Source organism: Glycine max, chromosome 14 (genome assembly GCF_000004515.6).
Source record: "Glycine max cultivar Williams 82 chromosome 14, Glycine_max_v4.0, whole genome shotgun sequence".
NCBI classification, from domain to species: domain Eukaryota; kingdom Viridiplantae; phylum Streptophyta; class Magnoliopsida; order Fabales; family Fabaceae; genus Glycine; species Glycine max.
In genome coordinates this window covers 47,442,916-47,464,554 of record NC_038250.2, presented here as the reverse complement: position 1 = coordinate 47,464,554, position 21,639 = coordinate 47,442,916, and the positions used below count along the sequence as shown (strand labels likewise).

Below are 21,639 nucleotides of genomic sequence, written 5' to 3'. Positions count from 1 at the left end.
TCCAATAATATGTTTTAATTTAACATTTATTCCCACCGCAATAACTAGCCCCACGTACGCTAATCCTTCAACCATCTTCCAATAATAGCATTTATTTCTATCGCACTAACTACTCCGACGCCAATCCTTCAACTGGCTTCCAATAATATGTTTTACTTTAGTATTTATATATTCTCACAAACCATTTATCTTCCAAACCTATCCAAGCTTGTGACCTTCCTCATCTCAAACTTTTGCATCTATGCCCACATGAATAGGAGTATTATATTCAAGTATAAAAATTCATACTCGGAGAACAAGCTTATAAGTGCATTCACCTCTGTCTACCTCCAACCATTTTCATTAAGCGTTTAGATGAACTTGCTTTCTTTTATTTTGAATGCAACCAAAAAAATATTTGTGTCTTGACTTCAAATACAAATAAATTTCAATTAATCTTATTTTATTTAATAGCGTTAGTGAGAAACATTTGAACTTTGTTACTTGCAATTATGTCACATGATTCTAATCATGTGATTGATACTTTAGCTAATTAGGATATGTGTTCAAGTGTTTTGATGCCAAAGATGAGATTTTTATCCTAAAGTCATCATAGAGAAAAATTCTTTGGTGATGTCTTGAATTTTGTCGTCTCTTACTTTTTATATTCATACTTCATCCAAAAGAAAAATTATAAGATTTAATTTGCTATATTTTTTTACCACTATGTTTTGCCTTTATTTATTCTTAACATGAATACAATGATCATTTCTAATACAAGGCAAATTCAGTTACCAAAAAAAAAAGTAATTGCTAAACTCTCACCGTGCTCTTTAACCACGTGTTCCTTTTCTTCTTCAGCTGCTATATATACCACACAAACTATACTTATGCTCAGATCTTTTTTTTTTTCCCTTTCTTGACAGTACTGTTCCAACAACACAACTATGATGAAGAGAGTTCAGTCTATTGCTATTGTTACTTATTCAACATTCACTCATGAATCGAAACAGAAAAATTATAGCCCTTACATATATGAATGATAGAGTGCTGGCACATCTCATTAACTTACTATGGATAGATCTTAATGAGAGACCTTAAGCCCAAGACTGGAGTTATCTTGTAGTAAACTAGTACTGATTATTACAAGCCATATAGACCACTTAGTTGGTCTGATTTGGTATGACAGTGGCAGATATGTAGTTGGACTACTAGCTAGTGCTAGCTTACTAGCTTAGTGAACAATATACATATAAAAATTTGAAGTTATTTCAAGTGATCAATGATGATAAAATCGTTCATTTTTTTTTCCAATCGATCAATTATTTGCTTTAATTCTTTAAAATTTGACATCACTCAAGTATAAAAACTGGGTGTTAATGGTATGAATGTAAAATTGTATTCTGAATGTGAATAGTGATTTACCTTTAACAGAATGGCATCAGCTGGAGGAATTGCTTCAAACATGTCCCCTGCAACATATTTAAGGTTCTCACTTCCTTTCAAGCCAGAAACAACATGTGGTAGATCAAACACAATGCATTCCACCCGAGGGAATGATTAAGCAATGGCTTTTGCCATGGTCCCTGTGCCTCCCCCAACATCAACCAATGACTCCAATCCCATGAACACTCCCTTACATTTCTCAATCACCAAACTAGTGACAAATCGAGCATCACTTGCCATGGCATCATTGAACAAGTGATTAAGTTTCGGATCAGCGCCAGCATAATCCCAAAACATCTTCCCATGTGCCGTTTCAAATGGTGTAGGGTCACCATTTTTGAACCAAGTAGAAAATTGATTCCATGGATTTGTCAAAACTGGATCAAGCATGGCATGCAAGAAAGGTGTCACACTCAGCGGATGGTTCTTAAGCAATAGTACAGATGCATCGGTTAGCACATACTTGGCTTCTAGCTCATTCTCCAAGTCATGGTTTTGTTGAGAGAAGAAGCCAGAATGGATCATGATTCGCATCAAGCAATGGACGAAGCAAGTTTTGGATGGGTGGATTGGTAGTGAAGCAATGAGGTTTGAGAGTGGCATGGGTTGGCCATAGTTGTGTATGATATCTGGTATGCCTAAGTCAACCACACATTTAAGGGACATGGAGTTTATGAAGCTAAATATGTGATTCCATATGTGGGTTTGAGCTCTAAGTAGTTTGGCAGCATGCTCCTCATCATGGGATTCCATAATTTGCTGCCTAAACTATAATTAATCGCTAGATTTGGATTTTGAAGTATGGAACCTCAAATTATTTGGGTCTATTTATAGGCGAGATGATGTTTAAGCAACGACTTTATCCTCTGTAGCTAGGTTTTAAAAAATAGTTGGTGATCATGATTTTGGCCACTATGTAGAACGCTCCAAATAATTGATTTAGAATCTTCTTTCTCCAGTAGGGGTGACAATAATTGTGACCACTTTTATCTATAATTTTTTTACAATATAAGAAAATTTAACCAAATTGTATGTAGTATAACTTAAAACCTTATCAGCTATTTTGTAGGTGCTTTGGATCCTCAAAATTATCTTGTATGTGCTCACCATCTTGAAAATCAATCACCACGTAAAAACAACTTTGTAATAATATCATGATTGGAGAAAAATATATTTAATGGATTCCTTAAAAAAAATTATCTAGTAAATCAATGCACCACTTAGAGAAGTAGAGTGGTGTACCCGAGAAGACATCATACAACTTGTTCAATATTTAAACTTTCATTGTCGATCATGTTTGATTTTTTTTTTTTTTTTATCTATGCTATACATTTTTATATGTTAATATATACATTAATTGCAATATTATTTTATTTGATATTACAAGTCTTTCAAATATTAAAAAGGTAATATATGATACTACAAAATTTGAAAAATAAAATTAATATGTAAAGAACTAACAAATTGAAATTCAGTATAAAATACTAAAACTTAAATAGATTATACATCTTTTTTATATATTACAGTATGGAAAAACAACAATACATTATAAAATATTTAGAATTAAAAACGAAAGTGTATTTTCTTATCTCCAACAAAATACTGATTTATAAAAATATTTTCTGGGATTGTTATGTTTTAATTTTAATATTATTTAAATCAAATTTTTAAAATGTATTTGGTGTTTTAAATATTTCAATAATATATTTTTCATAGTTTGAATTATGTATATTAATAATATATTTATTTGAAAAATAATTTATATACATATTTTAAAAATTACTTAAATATGAATAAATTGTTATAAAATTTATATATTTTAATTGATTATTTACATTTCTTTTTTAATATTTATTTTTTATGGTATATTAATGTTTTATTTTATTATTATTTTTATTTATTTGTAGAAAACAAGATTATACACAAACAAATGTAAAATAATTTTATAATATTATTAAATCATTATCCATCCTATATAATAATTATATAAATATTGAATATAACTATCTTAAAAAAATCATAGTAATAATAATATATAATTAAATTGTTTTATATTATAGTGATTAACATTGCATGTGTATGATGTATAAAAAGGAGGTGGAATTCATTAGATAGATCACGTGCATAGTTACTAGGGGTGGGTAAGCGGACCGGCATGCCCCGTGTAAGGCCCGTCCGCATGAGCCCGCATTGGTAGCGGATCGGGCCAATCCGCCCCGCTTCTTACACAGACGAAATAAATTGGTCCGCCCCCGCCCCACGGATCCCGCGGGTCAAACGAGCCAGTCCGCGAGCCTAATTTTAAAAGAATTTTAATTTTAATAAAAATATAATACAATCAAATTAAGTTCAATACAAAGATAAATAAAATCTCAATAATTAGTCAATTATATCAATAAAATAAATAATGTCTTAACAAAGAAATCGAAGCAATAAATCTAAAATATGAAATTTAAACATCTCCAACAACAAATGATTTCATATTTGAAGTAGCTTGAGCCTTCTCCATCTCCATATCTTCATCTTCTTTTCCTAAAACTCAAAATAATAAAATATTAGAATAAAGTCAAGCTAAGTGATTAAAAGACAATAATTATTACATATTATTTACCCTGCATATCAAATACTAGTAACCAATTTTTAGTATATATCAAGGCTTGTATGTTGTCAACAAGAAGCCTAGTTCGATATTTGTTAAGCACACGTGAGGAGAAAAAATGTTTTTAGCCTGCTACAACTACTAAATATGATATGAGTTATTTTTTACAATAAACATATATTGAAATATCTTTAAAAATATTTATTTAACAATTATTTTTGGCTTAAATGATAAGAATTGATATTTTTATTATTTATGACTTTCAGATATGAAAATGATAGATTAAAAGAGAAAAAGATTGATAAAATATAAAAAAAAGATTTTTAGCAAGTTATCACTTATCTTTTTTATCTTAATCTTTTATTTTTGTTATCTTATCCTTTTTTTATCTTTATCATCTTTCAATTTAAATCTTTTATTTTTATCTTTATATCTTTATCATATCTAATATATTTCTTTATCTGTTATTTTAAAAGAAAAGTTTAAATTGAAAAAGAGAAAATCAAACCTAATATAATTGGGTCAGGATCACACAAATTAAACCTAATGCGGGCTACGGACAACCCGCGGACCCCGCAGGCCAAACCCGCATAGTCCACGGGTTAAGCGAGGTGGGCCAAAAAATATGACATAATCATAGACCGCGGGCCCCGTGGGTCAATACATGGACCTGAGCCCGTTTACCCACCCCTAATAGTTACAAAGAGTCAGGTAAATTTTATATTCCTGGGACTATAGATGTCCTAATCCACCAATATAATATAATAGCATGCTAATTAATAGGAGTGGGTAAACGGGCCTAGGTTCATTGACTGGTCCGCGGGGCTTGCGATTCGCTTGGGTAACGGATCAATTTTTTAAAATGGTCCATGATTATGTCATATTTTTGGGTCTGCCCCACTTAACCCGCAGACTATGTGAGTTTGGCCCGCGGGATCTTCTGGTTGCCCGCATTAAGATTTTATTGCTTCAAATATGGAATCATTTGTTGTTAGAGATGTTTAAGTTTCATATTTTAAATTTATTGTTTGGATTTTCTTTTGCTAAGGCATTATTTATTTTATTTATGTAATTGACTAATTGTTAAGATTTTATTTACATTTATATTGAACTTAATTTGATTGTGTTGTATTTTTTATTAAAATTGAAATTCTATTAAAACTAGGGCCACGGACTGGCCCGTTTGACCCGCAGGATCCGCGGGGCGGGGGCGGACCAATTTATTTGGTCCGTGTAAGAATGCGGGGTGAGCTGGCCCGGTCCACTGCCAATGCGGGCTTATGCGGGGCGAGCCAGCCCACTTACCCACCCCTATTAATTAAAGTGCCTGTAGTAAAATTAGAAGTTGACCCCTATTCCCATTAGGGGTGAAAATGAGTTAAGCCAAATTAAGCTTTACTAGGCTTGAGCTCGAATTGAGTTGAATACGCAAGGTTTGAGCTTGGCTCATTACCTGTCATAGGATTTTTTTAAAGGCTCGGCTCGGCTCACATAAAAGCCTGATTTCGCCTACGTGCCTATTTAAAAATCTGCTTAAAGACGTCTTTGAACAATTAATTGTTCTAAAACCTAGTGAAATATTAACTAAAAAAAGAAACTTATAAAATTTCGTATAAGTAATGTACAAATCCAAAAATAATTGATAAACAAAATCATATTGAATTCAAGTTGTTAAAACACAAAGTATATCAAAAGAAAATGAAAAAAAAGAGAGCATAATATTAAAAAAATATATGGATTAGAGATGATTTATATTAATTTAATCAAATAAAAATATATAAATTGTCTGAAAATGTTTTTAGAAAACATTCTTTTCTTTGGAAGTATTCATCTGATTGCTTTATCCTTTTAAGTTGAGTCTTTTTCTTTTTAAAATTTTTTCACATGCAAGTGAATTCTGTAAGCACTTTATGTCACTTCATCCTGTCATTCATAATTCTATAAAAATGATATAGATAATAGTTTTTATTATTATTAATATTATTATTATTACTTAAACAAGCCAGTTTGTCAAGCTTAACAAGACGGTTTGTCAAGCTTAAGAAGTTTTTTTTATAATTTGCCTTTGGCCTTTTCATCTAAAAAAGTTTTTTACAAAGCTTGAGCTTGGCCTTTATAGTAAACAAGCCAAGCCAAGCCAAGTCTTAAATATGTCGAGCCAAAGACCCTTGACAAGCGGCGTGGCTCATTTCCATCCCAAATTTCCACCAATAATATGTTTTAATTTAACATTTATTCCCACCGAAATAACTAGCCCCACATACGCTAATCCTTCAACCGTCCTCCAATAATAGCATTTATTCCCTCCGCACTAACTACTCTGATGCCAATCCTTCAACTGTCTTTCAATAATATGTTTTAATTTAACATTTATATATTCTCACAAACCATTTATCTTCCAAACCTATCCAAGCTTGTGACCTTCCTCATCTCAAACTTTTGCATCTATGCCCACATGAATAGGAGTATTATATTCAAGTATAAAAATTTATCCTGTGAGAACAAGCTTATATGTGCATTCACCTCTGTCTACCTCCAACCATTTTCATTAAGCGTTTAGATGAACTTGCTTTCTTTAATTTCGAATGCAAGCAAAAAAATATATGTGTCTTGACTTCAAATACAAATTAATTTCAATTAATCTTATTTTATTTGATAGCGTTAGTGAGAAATATTTGAACTTTGTTACTTGCAATTATGTCACATGATTCTAATCATATGATTGATACTTTAGCTAATTAGGATATGTGTTCAAGTGTTTTGAAGCCAAAGATGAGATTTTTATCTTGAAGTCATTATAGAGAAATTTATGAAAAACTCTTTCGTGATGTCTTAAACTTTGTTGTCTCTTAATTTTATATTCATACTTCATCCAAAAGAAAAAAAAATAGAATTTAATTTGGTATAATTTTTGGTCATTATATTTTGCTTTATTTATTCTTAACATGAATACAATGATCATTTCTTTTGTGCAACCCAATATTTAAAATAAAAAATATAAACAACTTTAAGTGACCTTTGAAGACATAAGCAAATTCTTTTTTTTAATTCTTATAATTTCTTTTCATTTTTAGTTTCTATAATATTTATTTTATGTATTTTATGTCTCCATAAAATTCTTTTTATTTTATTTTAGTCTCATTAATTTCATTGTTGGCATGACATTATTATTAAGATGAGAATAATAACATTTATTCCCACCGCACTAACTACTCTGACGCCAATCCTTCAAGTGTCTATCAATAATATATTTTAATTTAGCATTTATTCCCACCGCAATAACTAACCCCACGTACACCAATTCTTCAACCGTCCTCCAATAATAGCATTTATTCCCACAACAATAACTTCTACGAGTCAATCTGCCTTCCAATAATATGTTTTAATTTAGCATTTATTCCCACCGCAATAACTAGCTCCACGTATGACCGTCCTCCAATAATAGCATTTATTCCCACCGCACTAACTACACTAACGCCAATCCTTCAACTGTCTTCCAATAATACGTTTTAATTTAGCATTTATATATTATCACAAATCATTTATCTTCCAAACCTATCCAAGCTTGTGACCTTCCTCATCTCAAACTTTTGCATCTATGCCCACATGAATAGGAGTATTATATTCAAGTATAAAAATTTATACTGTGAGAACAAGCTTATATGTGCATTCACCGCTGTCTACCTCCAACCATTTTCATTAAGTTTTTAGATGAACTTGCTTTCTTTGATTTCGAATGCAAGCAAAAAAATATATATGTGTCTTGACTTCAATTACAAATAAATTTCAATTAATCTTATTTTATTTAATACAACTCTCACAAACTTAGTTCTTCACAAATCTAATACAAGGCAAATTCAGTTACCAAAAAAAGAGTAATTGCTAAACTCTCACTGTGCTCTTTAACCACGTGTTCCTTTTCTTCTTCACCTGCTATATATACCACGCAAACTATACTTATCCTCAGATTTTTTTTTTTTCCTTTCTTGACAGTACTGTTCCAACAACACAACTATGATGAAGAGAGTTCAGTCTATTGCTATTGTTACTTATCCAACATTCACTCATGAATCGAAACAGAAAAATTATAGCCCTTACATATATGAATGATAGAGTGCTGGCACATCTCATTAACTTACTATGGATAGATCTCAATGAGAGACCTTAAGCCCAAGACTGGAGTTATCTTGTAGTTGTTATAACCAGCAGAGGAAATCAACTTAGCCCATTCTTTCTTGCTTCTCTCTTTTCCAGTGACCAACACCATCATCAGCATATCAAAGAAGAGCTGTGTTTCAACTGATTCATCATCTCTCTTCTCATTCTCCACCACCATGTCTATGATGATCACCTTCCCTTCTTTGCCTTTCCTCGTTATCGCCTCTTTGCATTTCTTCAATATGTCCACACACTCCTTATCATTCCAGTCATGCAATATCCACTGCTTTGTCATTCAAAGTAACACACCGATAAGAATCATACAAAAGAAATAAATATTGACTTGCATTCATATTAAGCTTGGTAGAATGAATTGGCACATCATGTAACGTTTTTAACCGCAACATATAGTCAATACTTCAGAAAAAAGAAAAGTCAAATTTGAAGAGATCTATAACTATTTTTTCTAGAATATGAGCAGAGATTTACTTGTCAAATAATCATATGCTAGCTACTTTACGTAACCACTTAATAAACTAGTCCTAATTATTACAAGCCATATAGACCACTCAGTTGGTCTGATTTGGTATGATAGTGGCAGATATGTAGTTGGACTACTAGCTGGTGCTAGCTTACTAGCTTAGTGATCAATATACATATAAAAATTTGAAGTTATTTCAAGTGATCAATGATGATAAAATCGTTCATTTTTTTTTTCCAATCGATCAATTATTTGCTTTAATTCTTTAAAATTTGACATCACTCAAGTATAAAAACTGGGTGTTAATGGTATGAATGTAAAATTGTATTCTGAATGTGAATAGTGATTTACCTTTAACAGAATGGCATCAGCTGGAGGAATTGCCTCAAACATGTCCCCTGCAACATATTTAAGGTTTTCACTTCCTTTCAAGCCAGAAACAACATGTGGTAGATCAAACACAATGCATTCCACCCGAGGGAATGATTTAGCAATGGCTTTTGCCATGGTCCCTGTGCCTCCCCCAACATCAACCAATGACTCCAATCCCATGAACATTCCCTTACATTTCTCAATCACCAAACTAGTGACAAATCGAGCATCACTTGCCATGGCATCATTGAACAAGTTATTATGTTTTGGATCAGCGCCAGCGTAATCCCAAAGCATCATCCCATGTGCCGTTTCAAATGGTGTAGTGTCACCATTTTTGAACCAAGTAGAAAATTGATTCCATGGATTTGTCAAAATTGGATCAAGCATGGCATGCAAGAAAGGTGTCACACTCATCGGATGGTTCTTAAGCAATAGTACAGATGCATCGGTAAGCACATACTTGGCATCTAGCTGATTCTCCATGTCATGATTTTGTTGAGAGAAGAAGCCAGAATGGATCATGATTCGCATCAAGCGATGGACAAAGCAAGTTTTGGATGGGTGGATTGGTAGTGAAGCAATGAGGTTTGAGAGTGGCATGGGTTGGCCATAGTTGTGTATGATATCTGGTATGCCTAAGTCAACCACACATTTAAGGGACATGGAGTTTATGAAGCTAAATATGTGATTCCATATGTGGGTTTGAGCTCTAAGTAGTTTGGCAGCATGCTCCTCATCATGGGAATCCATAATTTGCTGCCTAAACTATAATTAATCGCTAGATTTGGATTTTGAAGTATGGAACCTCACATTATTTGGGTCTATTTATAGGCGTGAAGATGTTTAAGCAACAACTTTATTCTCTGTAGCTACGTTTTAAAAAATAGTTAATGATCATGATTTTGACCACTATATTAAATTTTGGAAAGTTTGGGACTGCAATTAGAAACACACATTTTTTAAGATAGTCTTTGCGACCGTCCTAGATTAGGTTTCCCTTTTGACGATGTGGTCTACTACGACGATCCTCAACCAATGTAGAATGCTCCAAATAACCAATTTAGAATCTTCTTTCTTCAGTAGTGGTGACAACAATTATCATCACTTTTATCTATAACTTTTTACAATATAAGAAAATTTGACCAAATTGTATGTAGTGTAACTTAAAATCTTATAAGCTATTTTGTATGTGCTCTTGATCCTGAAAATTATCTTGTATGTGCTCATCATCTTGAAAATTAATCACCACGTGAAAACAACTTTGTAATAATATCAGGATTGGAGAAAAATACATTTAATGGATTCCTTAAAAAAAACTTATCTAGTAAATCAATGCACCACTTATAGAAGTAGAGTGGTGTACCCGAGAAGACATCATGCAACTTTTTCAATGATTAAACTTTCATTGTCGATCATACTTGATTTTTTTTTTATCTATGCTATTCATTTTTATATGTTAATATATACATTAATTGCAATATTATTTTATTTGATATTACAAGTCTTTCAAATATTAAAAAGGTAATATATGATACTACAAAATTTGAAAAAGAAAATTAATATGTAAAGAACTAACAAATTGAAATTCACTATAAAATACTAAAACTTAAATAGATTATACATTTTTTTATATATTACAGTATGGAAAAAAACAAATACAATATTAAATATTTAGAATTAAAAACTAAAGTGTATTTTCTTATCTCCAACAAAAGACTGATTTATAAAAATATTTTTTGAGATTGTTATGTTTTAATTTTAATATTATTTAAATCAAATTTTTAAAATGTATTTGGTGTTTTAAATATTTCAATAATATATTTTTCATAGTTTGAATTATGTATATTAATAATATATTTATTTGAAAAATAATTTATATACATATTTTTAAAATTTCTCAAATATGAATAAATTGTTATAAATTTTATATATTTTAATTGATTATTTACATTTCTTTTTTAATATTTAATTTTTATGGTATATTAATGTTTTATATTATAATTATTTTTATTTATTTGTAGAAAAAATGATTATACACCAACAAGTATAAAATAATTTTACTATATTATTAAATCATTATCCATCCAATATAATAATTTTTTTAATTTTGAATATATCTATCTTAAAAAAATCATAGTAATAATAATATATAATTTAAATGTTTTATATCATAGTGATTAACATTGCATGTGTATGATGTATAAAAAGGAGGTGGAATTCATTAGATAGATCACATGCATAGTTACAAAGAGTCAGGTAAATTTTATATTCCTTGGACTATAGATGTCCTAATCCACCAATATAATATAATAGCTTGCTAATTAATAAGGGTGGGTAAACAGGCCCAGGTCCATCGACTGGCCCCCGGGTTCCGTGGTTCGCGCGGATAATGGATCAATTTTTTTAAACGGTCCATGATGATGTCATATTTTTGGATCCGCCCCACTTAACCCGCAGAATATGCGAGTTTGGCCCACGGGGTCTGCGAATTGCCCGCATTAGGATTATATTACTTTAAATGTAGAATCATTTGTTGTTAGAGATGTTTAAGTTTCATATTTTAAATTTATTGCTTGGATTTTCTTTTGTAAGACATTATTTATTTTATTGATGTAATTGACTAATTGTTAAGATTTTATTTACATTTGTATTGAACTTAATTTGATTGTGTTGCATTTTTATTGAAATTGAAATTCTTTTAAAACAAGGCCCACGGACTGGCCCGTTTGACTCGCGGGGTTCGCGGGGCGGGGGCGGACCAATATATTTGGTCAGTGTAAGAATGCGGGGCGGGCTGACCCGATCCACTGCCAATGCGGGCTTATGCGGACTAGCCTTACGCGGGGCGGGCCAACCCGCTTACCCACCCCTATTAATTAAAGTGCCTATAGTAAAATTAGAAGTTGACCCCTATTCTCACTAGGAGTGAAAATGAGTCAAGGCAAATCAAGCTTTATTAGGCTTGAGCTCGGCTTGAGTTGAATAAGCAAGACTTGAGCTTGTCTCATTACCTATCATAGAATTTTTTTTAAGGCTCGGCTCGACTCACATTGAAGTCTGATTTTACCTACGAGCCTATTTAAAAATCTGCTTAAAGACGTCTTTGACCAATTAATTGTTCTAAAACCTAGTGAAATATTAACTAAAAAAAACTTATAAAATTTCATATAAGTAATGTACAAATCCAAAAATAATTGATAAACAAAATCATATTAAATTCAAGTTGTTAAAACACAAAGTATATCACAAGAAAATGAAAAAAAAGAGAGCATAATATTAAACAATATATTGGATTAACGATGATTTATATTAATATAGTCAAATAAAAATATTTAAATTGTCTGAAAATATTTTTACAAAACATTCTTTTCATTTGAAGTATTCATCTGATTTCTTTATCCTTTTAACTTGAATCTTTTTCTTTTTGAAAATTTTTCACATGCAAGTGAATTCTCTAAGCACCTTATGTCGCTTCAGCCTGTCATTCATAATTCCATAAAAATGGTATAGATAATAGTTATTATTATTATTATTACTTAAATAAGCCAGTTTGTCAAGCTTAACAAGCCGGTTTGTCAAGCTTAACAAGTTTATTTTTTATAATTTGCCTTTGTCATTTTTATCTAAAATAGCTTTTTAAAAAGCTTAAGTTTGACCTTTATAATAAACAAGTCAAGTCAAACCAAGTCTTAAATAGGTCGAGCAAAAGGCCCTTGACAAGCGGCGTGACTCATTTCCATCCCAAATTTCCACCAATAATATGTTTTAATTTAGCATTTATTCCCACCGAAATAACTAGCCCCACCTACGCTAATCTTTCAACCGTCCTCCAATAATGGCATTTATTTCCACTGCACTAACTACTCCGACGTCAATCCTTCAACTGTCTTCCAATAATATGTTTTAATTTAGCATTTATATATTCTCACAAACCATTTATCTTCCAAACCTATCCAAGCTTGTGACCTTCCTCATCTCAAACTTTTGCATCTATGCCCACATGAATAGGAGTATTATATTCAAGTATAAAAATTCATACTGGGGAAACAAGCTTATATGTGAATTCACCTCTGTCTACCTCCAACCATCTTCATTAAGCGCTTAGATGTACTTGCTTTCTTTGATTTCGAATGCAAGCAAAAAAATATATCTGTGTCTTTGATAACTGTTAAATATGAGTTATTTCATAATAAAAATATATTGAAAATATCTTTGAAAATATTTATTTAACAGTTATTTTTTTGCTTAAATGATAAGAATTGATACTTTTATTATTTATGGCTTGCAGATATAAAAAGATAAGATTACAAGATCTAAAAGATATTGATAACTGTTAAATATGAGCTAATTTGAAAATATCTTTAAAGATATTTATTTAGCAGTTAATTTTGACTTAAAAGATATGAATTGATATTTTCTTATCTATGACTTGCAGATATAGGAAAGATAAGATTTACAAGATCCAAAAGATATAAAAAAGATAGATAAGGAAGATTGTTTGAATCAAGCCCAAGTCCACTTCATCAGCTATAGATAGAGAGTCAGGCCAAGGAGGAAAACACCAAGTCTCAGAGAGCACTCTCACTACTACTCAAAGCCTGAGAATTTTTACTCTCTTCCTTTTTTTTATCATCTTTTTTTCACCCCCTTCTCATTGTAAAGCCCTCAATGGCCATGAGTGACTAAACTCCTAGTTAGGGCCTGGTAGGCCTAAAAAGTCAAAGAAATGTATGATGTACTTCATATTTATCAATGCAACAGGATTATTTTCCAGGTTTTTCTATTCTATTATCTTTTCTGTTTTTATCTTGCATTATTCATCTTTATATTCTTTTAGGGGTTAGACACTCGGGAGATGGTAACTTCTAAACAAGATTTAAAGAAGGTATGCATGCATTAGTTTTAGGGGTTAGACACTCGGAAGAAGGTAACTTCTAATAGAACAAAAAGAAAGGATTTCATAAGAAAGTCATTGCTAGGAATAGAATGATAATTTTATGCCCATGCATTCTTGCAAACATCTAGAATTCATACTTCATGCATTTTATTTGTTGAGTTTTTACAAAGGAATTTGGGAGATAAATGAATAAAATAGACTTGTCATCGTGAGGAATCAGGGGCAAGTAAATGAACAGATGTGGGTAGAATAGAATCACCTAAATTGGTGAAGAAAAATCATAAATTCATACATCCTAGGCAAACAAGGCATGCTAGGTCCTAACATTCGCATTCCATTGAATTCTCTCTTTAATTATTTTGCTTTTAATTCTTTTGCTTTCTATTTATAATTTACTATTATTGCCTTCTACTTTTTCTTTTAATTCCTTATAAATTGAAAAGTATCCAAGATAAGTACAACACAAAATCCCAGTGGATTCGACACTCGGACTTCCGAGTACTTTATTACTTGTGACAAATTTGGTACACTTGTCAACGAGTTAACAGTCTTGACTTCAAATACAAATAAATTTCAATTAATCTTATTTTATTTAATAGCATTAGTAAGAAACATTTGAACTTTGTTAGTTGCAATTATGTCACATGATTCTAATCATGTGATTGATACTTTAGCTAATTAGGATATGTGTTCAAGTGTTTTGAAGTCAAAGATGAGATTTTTATCCTAAAGTCATTATAGAGAAATTTATGAAAAATTCTTTCGTGATGTCTTAAACTTTGTTGTCTCTTACTTTTTATATTCATACTTCATCCAAAAGAAAAATTATAGGATTTAATTTGCTATATTTTTTGGTCATTATGTTTTGCTTTATTTATTCTTAACATGAATATAATGATCATTTCTTTGGTGCAACCCAATATTTAAAATAAAAAATATAAACAACTTAAAGTGACCTTTGAAGATATAAGCAAATTCTTTTTTTTTTATTCTTATAATTTCTTTTCATTTTTAGTTTCTGTAATATTTATTTTATCTATTTTATGTCTCCATAAAATTCTTTTTATTTTATTTTAGTCTCATTAATTTCATTGTTTGCATGACACTATTATTAAGATGAGATTAATGATATATCTTTATTGACATGACACATAATCACATCATTATGAACTTAATTAAAATACTAAAATATTGAAATGTATTTAGATAAACCATTATACCTTTATCAAACCTTTAGAAACAATCTTATTCAATAACAACTCTCACAAACTTAGTTCTTCACAAATCTAATACAAGGCAAATTCAGTTACCAAAAAAAAAAGTAATTGCCAAACTCACTGTGCTCTTTAACCACATGTTCCTTTTTTTCTTCACCTGCTATATATACCACGCAAACTATACTTATCCTCAGATTTTTTTTTTTTCCTTTCTTGACAGTACTGTTCCAACAACACAACTATGATGAAGAGAGTTCAGTCTATTGCTATTGTTACTTATCCAACATTCACTCATGAATCGAAACAGAAAAATTATAGCCCTAACATATATGAATGATAGAGTGCTGGCACATCTCATTAACTTACTATGGATAGATCTCAATGAGAGACCTTAAGCCCAAGACTGGAGTTATCTTGTAGTTGTTATAACCAGCAGAGGAAATCAACTTAGCCCATTCTTTCTTGCTTCTCTCTTTTCCAGTGACCAACACCATCATCAGCATATCAAAGAAGAGCTGTGTTTCAACTGATTCATCATCTCTCTTCTCATTCTCCACCACCATGTCTATGATGATCACCTTCCCTTCTTTGCCTTTCCTCGTTATGGCCTCTTTGCATTTCTTCAATATGTCCACACACTCCTCATCATTCCAGTCATGCAATATCCACTGCTTTGTCATTCAAAGTAACACACCGATCAGAATCATAAAATATTGACTTGCATTCATATTAAGCTTGGTAGAATGAATTGGCACATCATGTAATGTTTTTAACCGCAACATATAGTCAATACTTCAGAAAAAAGAAAAGTCAAATTTGAAGAGATCTATAACTATTTTTTCTAGAATATGAGCAGAGATTTACTTTTCAAATAATCATATGCTAGTTACTTTACGTACCCACTTAGTAAACTAGTACTAATTATTACAAGCCATATAGACCACTTAGTTGGTCTGATTTGGTATGATAGTGGCAGATATGTAGTTGGACTACTAGCTGGTGCTAGCTTACTAGCTTAGTGAACAATATACATATATATATTTGAAGTTATTTCAAGTGATCAATGATCATAAAATCGTTCATTTTTTTTTCCAATCGATCAATTATTTGCTTTAATTCTTTAAAATTTGACATCACTCAAGTATAAAAACTGGGTGTTAATGGTATGAATGTAAAATTGTATTCTGAATGTGAATAGTGATTTACCTTTAACAAAATGGCATCAGCTGGAGGAATTGCCTCAAACATGTCCCCTGCAACATATTTAAGGTTCTCACTTCCTTTCAAGCCAGAAACAACATGTGGTAGATCAAACACAATGCATTCCACCCGAGGGAATGATTTAGCAATGGCTTTTGCCATGGTCCCTGTGCCTCCCCCAACATCAACCAATGACTCCAATCCCATGAACACTCCCTTACATTTCTCAATCACCAAACTAGTGACAAATCGAGCATCACTTGCCATGGCATCATTGAACAAGTGATTAAGTTTCGGATCAGCGCCAGCATAATCCCAAAACATCTTCCCATGTGCCGTTTCAAATGGTGTAGGGTCACCATTTTTGAACCAAGTAGAAAATTGATTCCATGGATTTGTCAAAACTGGATCAAGCATGGCATGCAAGAAAGGTGTCACACTCATCGGATGGTTCTTAAGCAGTAGTACAGATGCATCGGTTAGCACATACTTGGCTTCTAGCTCATTCTCCAAGTCATGATTTTGTAAAGAGAAGAAGCCAGAATGGATCATGATTCGCATCAAGCGATGGACGAAGCAAGTTTTGGATGGGTGGATTGGTAGTGAAGCAATGAGGTTTGAGAGTGGCATGGGTTGGCCATAGTTGTGTATGATATCTGGTATGCCTAAGTCAACCACACATTTAAGGGACATGGAGTTTATGAAGCTAAATATGTGATTCCATATGTGGGTTTGAGCTCTAAGTAGTTTGGCAGCATGCTCTTCATCATGGGATTCCATAATTTGCTGCTAGATGTGGATTTTGGAGTATGGAACCTCACATTATTTGGGTCTATTTATAGGCAAGAAGATGGGTTTTTTTACCAAATTACATATTCTCTCTCCATTCTTTTCCTAAAATACACTACTTTGACCTTTTATTCCCAAAGTACACCTGTTTTGACCACTTCACGGGAGTCTGGTTTTCACACCCCGACTTCCGTTCTTCTATTTTTTTTATATAAAAAAGTTTTTATATTGTTAAAATTAAATATTATATTATATAAAATTATTTTTAAATAATTTGAAAATTATTTATTTATTAAATTAATTTATGTAATATTATTTTATAATTTAATTTTGTTATTAAGAAAATGATATTATTAAATTTAAGTGTTTTTGTTATATTATTTAAATTATTTAAGATATTTTTTGGTGAATATATGTTTTAAAATCTGAATTTTGTATAATAATATATTTATTTTAGTAAATATTTATTTTGTATAATAATCTGAATTTTAAAATTTTTAATTTAATTATATTATATAAAATTATTTTTAATTGATTTGAAAATTATTTATTTATTGAATTAATTTATGTAATATTATTTTATAATTTTTTGTAAAGAGAAATATACATATAAAGAAAAATATAAAATTGGATAAAATTAGAGTATAATTTTTTATTTATGTTATATGTAATTGTGTAGTTAAATTTATGTTTTGTTAATTTTTGTATGTTCTTGTAATTAAAAAATAATAAAATTAGTTAGTAGTATTAAAATACAGTAAAAAAACACCACAAAAAAATATATGACAAATCAGTCATAGACAAAATACTCAAATTACAGTCATTGAAATGATACTCGACAATAATGAAACATATTAAAAATTACACTTACAATGCAAACATAACAAAACTAATGAGGATATGAGATATGTTGTGCAGAATACATGTCTTCTTCTATTTAGATTACTGGTTTGCTAAAAATAGCCAAAATTTCTATTGTGCAGAATCGTTTCCAATAGTTGGATTGTGCTAACACTTTTAGCACGTCTTCATCATTTTTCAATTCTGTTATGTCATATTCAATCAAATTTTCGGAATACTTAGAATGACCTGGTTGTCGAAAGAATAATCGTCTAACCAATTGTGATCCGTGAATTCCATTAGGGGGAACCCCTGTAGGTGCAACTTGTTTGATTAAATCCTTGAGTTTCTCCATGCCACATCCCGAAGGAATGTCAAATCTTATTGGATTAGTTCCAGTAAAGGAGTAACCCAAAAACTCACCTTGACGTGGTATGTTCCACTTCCCGTTGTAATACATAATTGCATCATGAGTAGGAGTGATGATTGATTGAAGCAGATTGAGTATAGCATCCGGTGTTCTAATAATGGTACATAATAATTCTATAGGGCCAACACACGAGTATTGGTCATTGCACATTAACATTGTGTAAACATCATCATCATTTTTCAATTGTAAAGATTGAAAAAAATATTGTTGACCTGCATCTATGAATGGCTGTCGGTAGTAGATTTCATCCAGTAATTGATCGTTGGTTAGTTGAAGGGTGTTGTGCATTCTACGCTTGAGTGTATCAAAAGAACAGTTGTTAGGAACTCGCATTGGTGTTGGAATAAGACTTTGAAAATAAACACCAGTTTGGTTGTAACTGATTGATCCATTTGGAAAAATGAAAGCTAATCTGGAGTTAGTAATGGTCTGACTGCTTGTTTCTCCCAAAATGACATAGTAATAAGATTGAATTTGGTTTGTGAAATTATGTTGTGTGAGATTGTGTGTTTGTATTGTGTCTGTGTTGTGTTATTTATAGTTGTATGAGTATTCTGTCACGTTGATGTGTATTGGAATCCAATGTTTCTTTTTCCCTAGTAAGTGATGTAGCAGACGTCCATTATAATTTCAGAGTGAACAAAGAGATTATGAGTTGTCCATCTCATGTCAGTTTTGCACACGTCTCTAAAAATTAAATGTATCACTTGTAAAACTGACATGAAATGGACAGCTCATAATGCAGAGTGTTGTTATTTTGGACTGTGATTTTTCCCATGTAATTAAAGCAACAGACGTTCATGATGAATTTCAGAGTGAATAAAGAGATGACGGGCTGTCCATTTCATGACAGTTTTGCAGGTGAGACATTTAATTTTTAGAGACGTTTGCAAATTGCAGAGTATTGTCAATTTGGATTGTGATTTTTCCCTTGTAATTAAAGCAGCAAACGTCCATAGTTATTTTCAGAGTGAATAAAGAGATTATGAGTTGTCCATTTCATGACAGTTTTGCAGGTGAGACATTTAATTCTTAGAGACGTATGCAAATTGCAGAGTATTGTCAATTTGGATTGTGATTTTTTCCTTGTAATTAAAGCAGCAAACGTCCATAGTTATTTTTAGAGTGAATAAAGAGATTATGAGTTGTCCATTTCATGTCAGTTTTGTCGATGAGACATTGAATTTTTAAAAACAGTGTAGTGTAAATGACAAAGTATTGTGAATTTTGACAGTTATGTTACCATGTCAACTACTGCAGTAAAAGTGGGTAAACTGAAAATTGCTAATTTAAATTTAAAGGAAAAATTATTTCAATACGTAAAGTGATAACTGAAGACAGACATAAGACATTACATGAAAATCTCAAAGAAGAAATATAGGTTCGTGGGATGGAGACAGGTTACTTCCTTCGGGCCCGGAAGAGGAGCCCGTATCACTATCATGGTTTTTGAGCCAACAAGTCTCGTATTCACCTAAGTCCTCAAGATTAGAGGTTGAGCCATGTTGGTTGCCTGGTGGGTCATTATTGTGACAGATTATGGCAAATAACTCCACAAATGGTAGTGATGGGTTATTGTAAAAAATGTTGAACATTTGTCGAACATCAGCATCATCTCGCAGAATAAAAGATGTGTACATATAACGTTGTCCTGACTCAAATATAGGGCACCGAAAATGGAGATGTTGGATATGTTGTTTTGGGTCAATGTTTAGTTTTTGGTGAACAAGTTCAAGCAATTGTGTAAAGGTTATGACCTTGTCGACCATGAAAGTTTTTGTGTTGTTACTAACGAAGGTGGTGCCCTCATTAGTATTGCAAATTTGGCCGTCGTAGTAAACACAAACATATGCAGTTAGGTGACATATTGTGGTAGGGATTGAGATGAAAATTTGAAATTGTTACGAATGTCTTTAGCTGTAGTGGTATTTATAGAATTTGGTTATAATTGAGTGAGTCACTAGTTAACTGTGCATTTAGATGAACGAGTAAATGAACACTTAAGCATATTTACAAGGGTCCATAATGTGCAAATTGTTGAGTGAAAAAAACAACTGAGTGAAAAAAAACTGAGTTGTCCACGTCATGTCAGTTTTACTGGTGCGACATTAATTTTTTTAGAGATGTGTGAAAATTGCCGAGTGTTGTCAATTTCATCTGTGATTTATCCCTGGTAATTGATGGAACAGAAGTCCATTATAATTATCAGAGTGAAAAAAATTGAGTTGTCCATGTCATGTCTGTTTTACTAGTGCGACATTTATTTTTTTAGAGACGTGTGTAAATTGCTGAGTGTTGTCAATTTTAACTGTGATTTATCTCTGGTAATTGATGGAGTATAAGTCCATTATAATTAGCAGAGTGAAAAAAAATTGAGTAGTGCATGTCATGTAAGTTTTACTGGTGAGATATTTTTTTAGAGACCTATAGAAATTGTCGAGTGTTGTCAATTTCGACTGTGATTTATCCCTGATAATTGATGCAGCAGAAGTCCATTATAATTTCAGAGTAAAAAAAAATTGATTTGTGAAAATTGCAGTGTGTCACGAATATTATTTTTTTTTGAAGTTTTTGACGTTATTATTATGGAAAAAGTGTTCAAATCATAGTTTTTTTTGATTTAGTACTTGTATTTTGAGGTGTTAGTCGATGGAACTGGTGCACGAAATAATTTTTTTTGGATTCTCTGACGTTCAAACTATAGAAAATATGAGGCACACACATCATTAATGTGTTGGACATAATTTTAAAGAAATGCAGAACATGGGCTCTTAAGCATAGTTGCAAGGGTCCAAATCATAGTTTTTTTGATTTTGTACTTGTATTTTGAGGTGTTAGTCGATGGAACTGGTGCACAAAATAATTTTTTTTAGATTCTTTGACATTCAAACTATAGAAAAAATGAGTCACAAACATCATTAATGTGTTGGACATAATTTTAAAAAAATGCAGAACATGGGCTCTTAAGCATAGTTGCAAGGGTCCAAATCATAGTTTTTTTTATTTTGTACTTGTATTTTGAGGTGTTAGTCGATGGAACTGGTGCACAAAATAATTTTTTTTGGATTCTTTGACGTTCAAACTATAGAAAAAATGAGTCACAAACATCATTAATGTGTTGAACATAATTTTAAAAAAATGCAGAACATGGGCTCTTAAGCATAGTTGCAAGGGTCCAAATCATAGTTTTTTTGATTTTGTACTTGTATTTTGAGGTGTTAGTCGATG

The 21,639-nt window shown here is 31.4% G+C and overlaps 3 protein-coding genes across 4 annotated transcripts; all 3 read right to left on the bottom strand.

The window, feature by feature from the left end:
* Positions 1-692: 692 nt before the first annotated feature.
* On the bottom strand, positions 693-2,357 carry LOC100808660 (eugenol O-methyltransferase-like). 2 transcript variants are annotated; one of them, NR_174368.1, is made up of 2 exons: positions 1,405-2,357; positions 693-924 (listed from the first exon to the last, which is right to left on the bottom strand). NR_174368.1 is itself a non-coding variant. In NM_001254468.2 (1 exon), the coding sequence occupies exon 1, from the start codon at positions 2,176-2,178 to the stop codon at positions 1,540-1,542; it is 639 nt and encodes a 212-aa protein (NP_001241397.1). In that variant the 5' UTR covers positions 2,179-2,357; the 3' UTR covers positions 928-1,539. The 2 variants fall into 2 exon arrangements, 1 of the variants encoding a protein (NP_001241397.1); NM_001254468.2 differs by lacking the exon at positions 693-924 and having other exon boundaries at positions 928-2,357.
* A 5,451-nt stretch (positions 2,358-7,808) lies between these two features.
* LOC100808134 (probable O-methyltransferase 3) lies at positions 7,809-9,943 on the bottom strand. Its single transcript, XM_003544866.5, has 2 exons — positions 9,015-9,943; positions 7,809-8,465 (listed from the first exon to the last, which is right to left on the bottom strand). Exons 1-2 carry the CDS (start codon positions 9,786-9,788, stop codon positions 8,163-8,165), a joined length of 1,077 nt encoding a protein of 358 aa, XP_003544914.1. The 5' UTR covers positions 9,789-9,943; the 3' UTR covers positions 7,809-8,162.
* A 5,098-nt stretch (positions 9,944-15,041) lies between these two features.
* Positions 15,042-17,174, bottom strand: LOC100807238 (probable O-methyltransferase 3). Its single transcript, XM_041008843.1, has 2 exons — positions 16,359-17,174; positions 15,042-15,820 (listed from the first exon to the last, which is right to left on the bottom strand). Exons 1-2 carry the CDS (start codon positions 17,130-17,132, stop codon positions 15,518-15,520), a joined length of 1,077 nt encoding a protein of 358 aa, XP_040864777.1. The 5' UTR covers positions 17,133-17,174; the 3' UTR covers positions 15,042-15,517.
* Between the last annotated feature and the right edge of the window lie 4,465 nt (positions 17,175-21,639).

Coding starts and splice junctions, on each gene's coding strand:
- LOC100808660 (NM_001254468.2), bottom strand. CDS start 2,178: ATGGAATCCCATGATGAGGAGCATGCTGCCAAACTACTTAGAGCTCAA.
- LOC100808134 (XM_003544866.5), bottom strand. CDS start 9,788: ATGGATTCCCATGATGAGGAGCATGCTGCCAAACTACTTAGAGCTCAA. Junction 8,466..9,014: donor CTGATGCCATTCTGTTAAAG/GTAAATCACTAT, acceptor ATGACAAAGCAG/TGGATATTGCATGACTGGAA.
- LOC100807238 (XM_041008843.1), bottom strand. CDS start 17,132: ATGGAATCCCATGATGAAGAGCATGCTGCCAAACTACTTAGAGCTCAA. Junction 15,821..16,358: donor CTGATGCCATTTTGTTAAAG/GTAAATCACTAT, acceptor ATGACAAAGCAG/TGGATATTGCATGACTGGAA.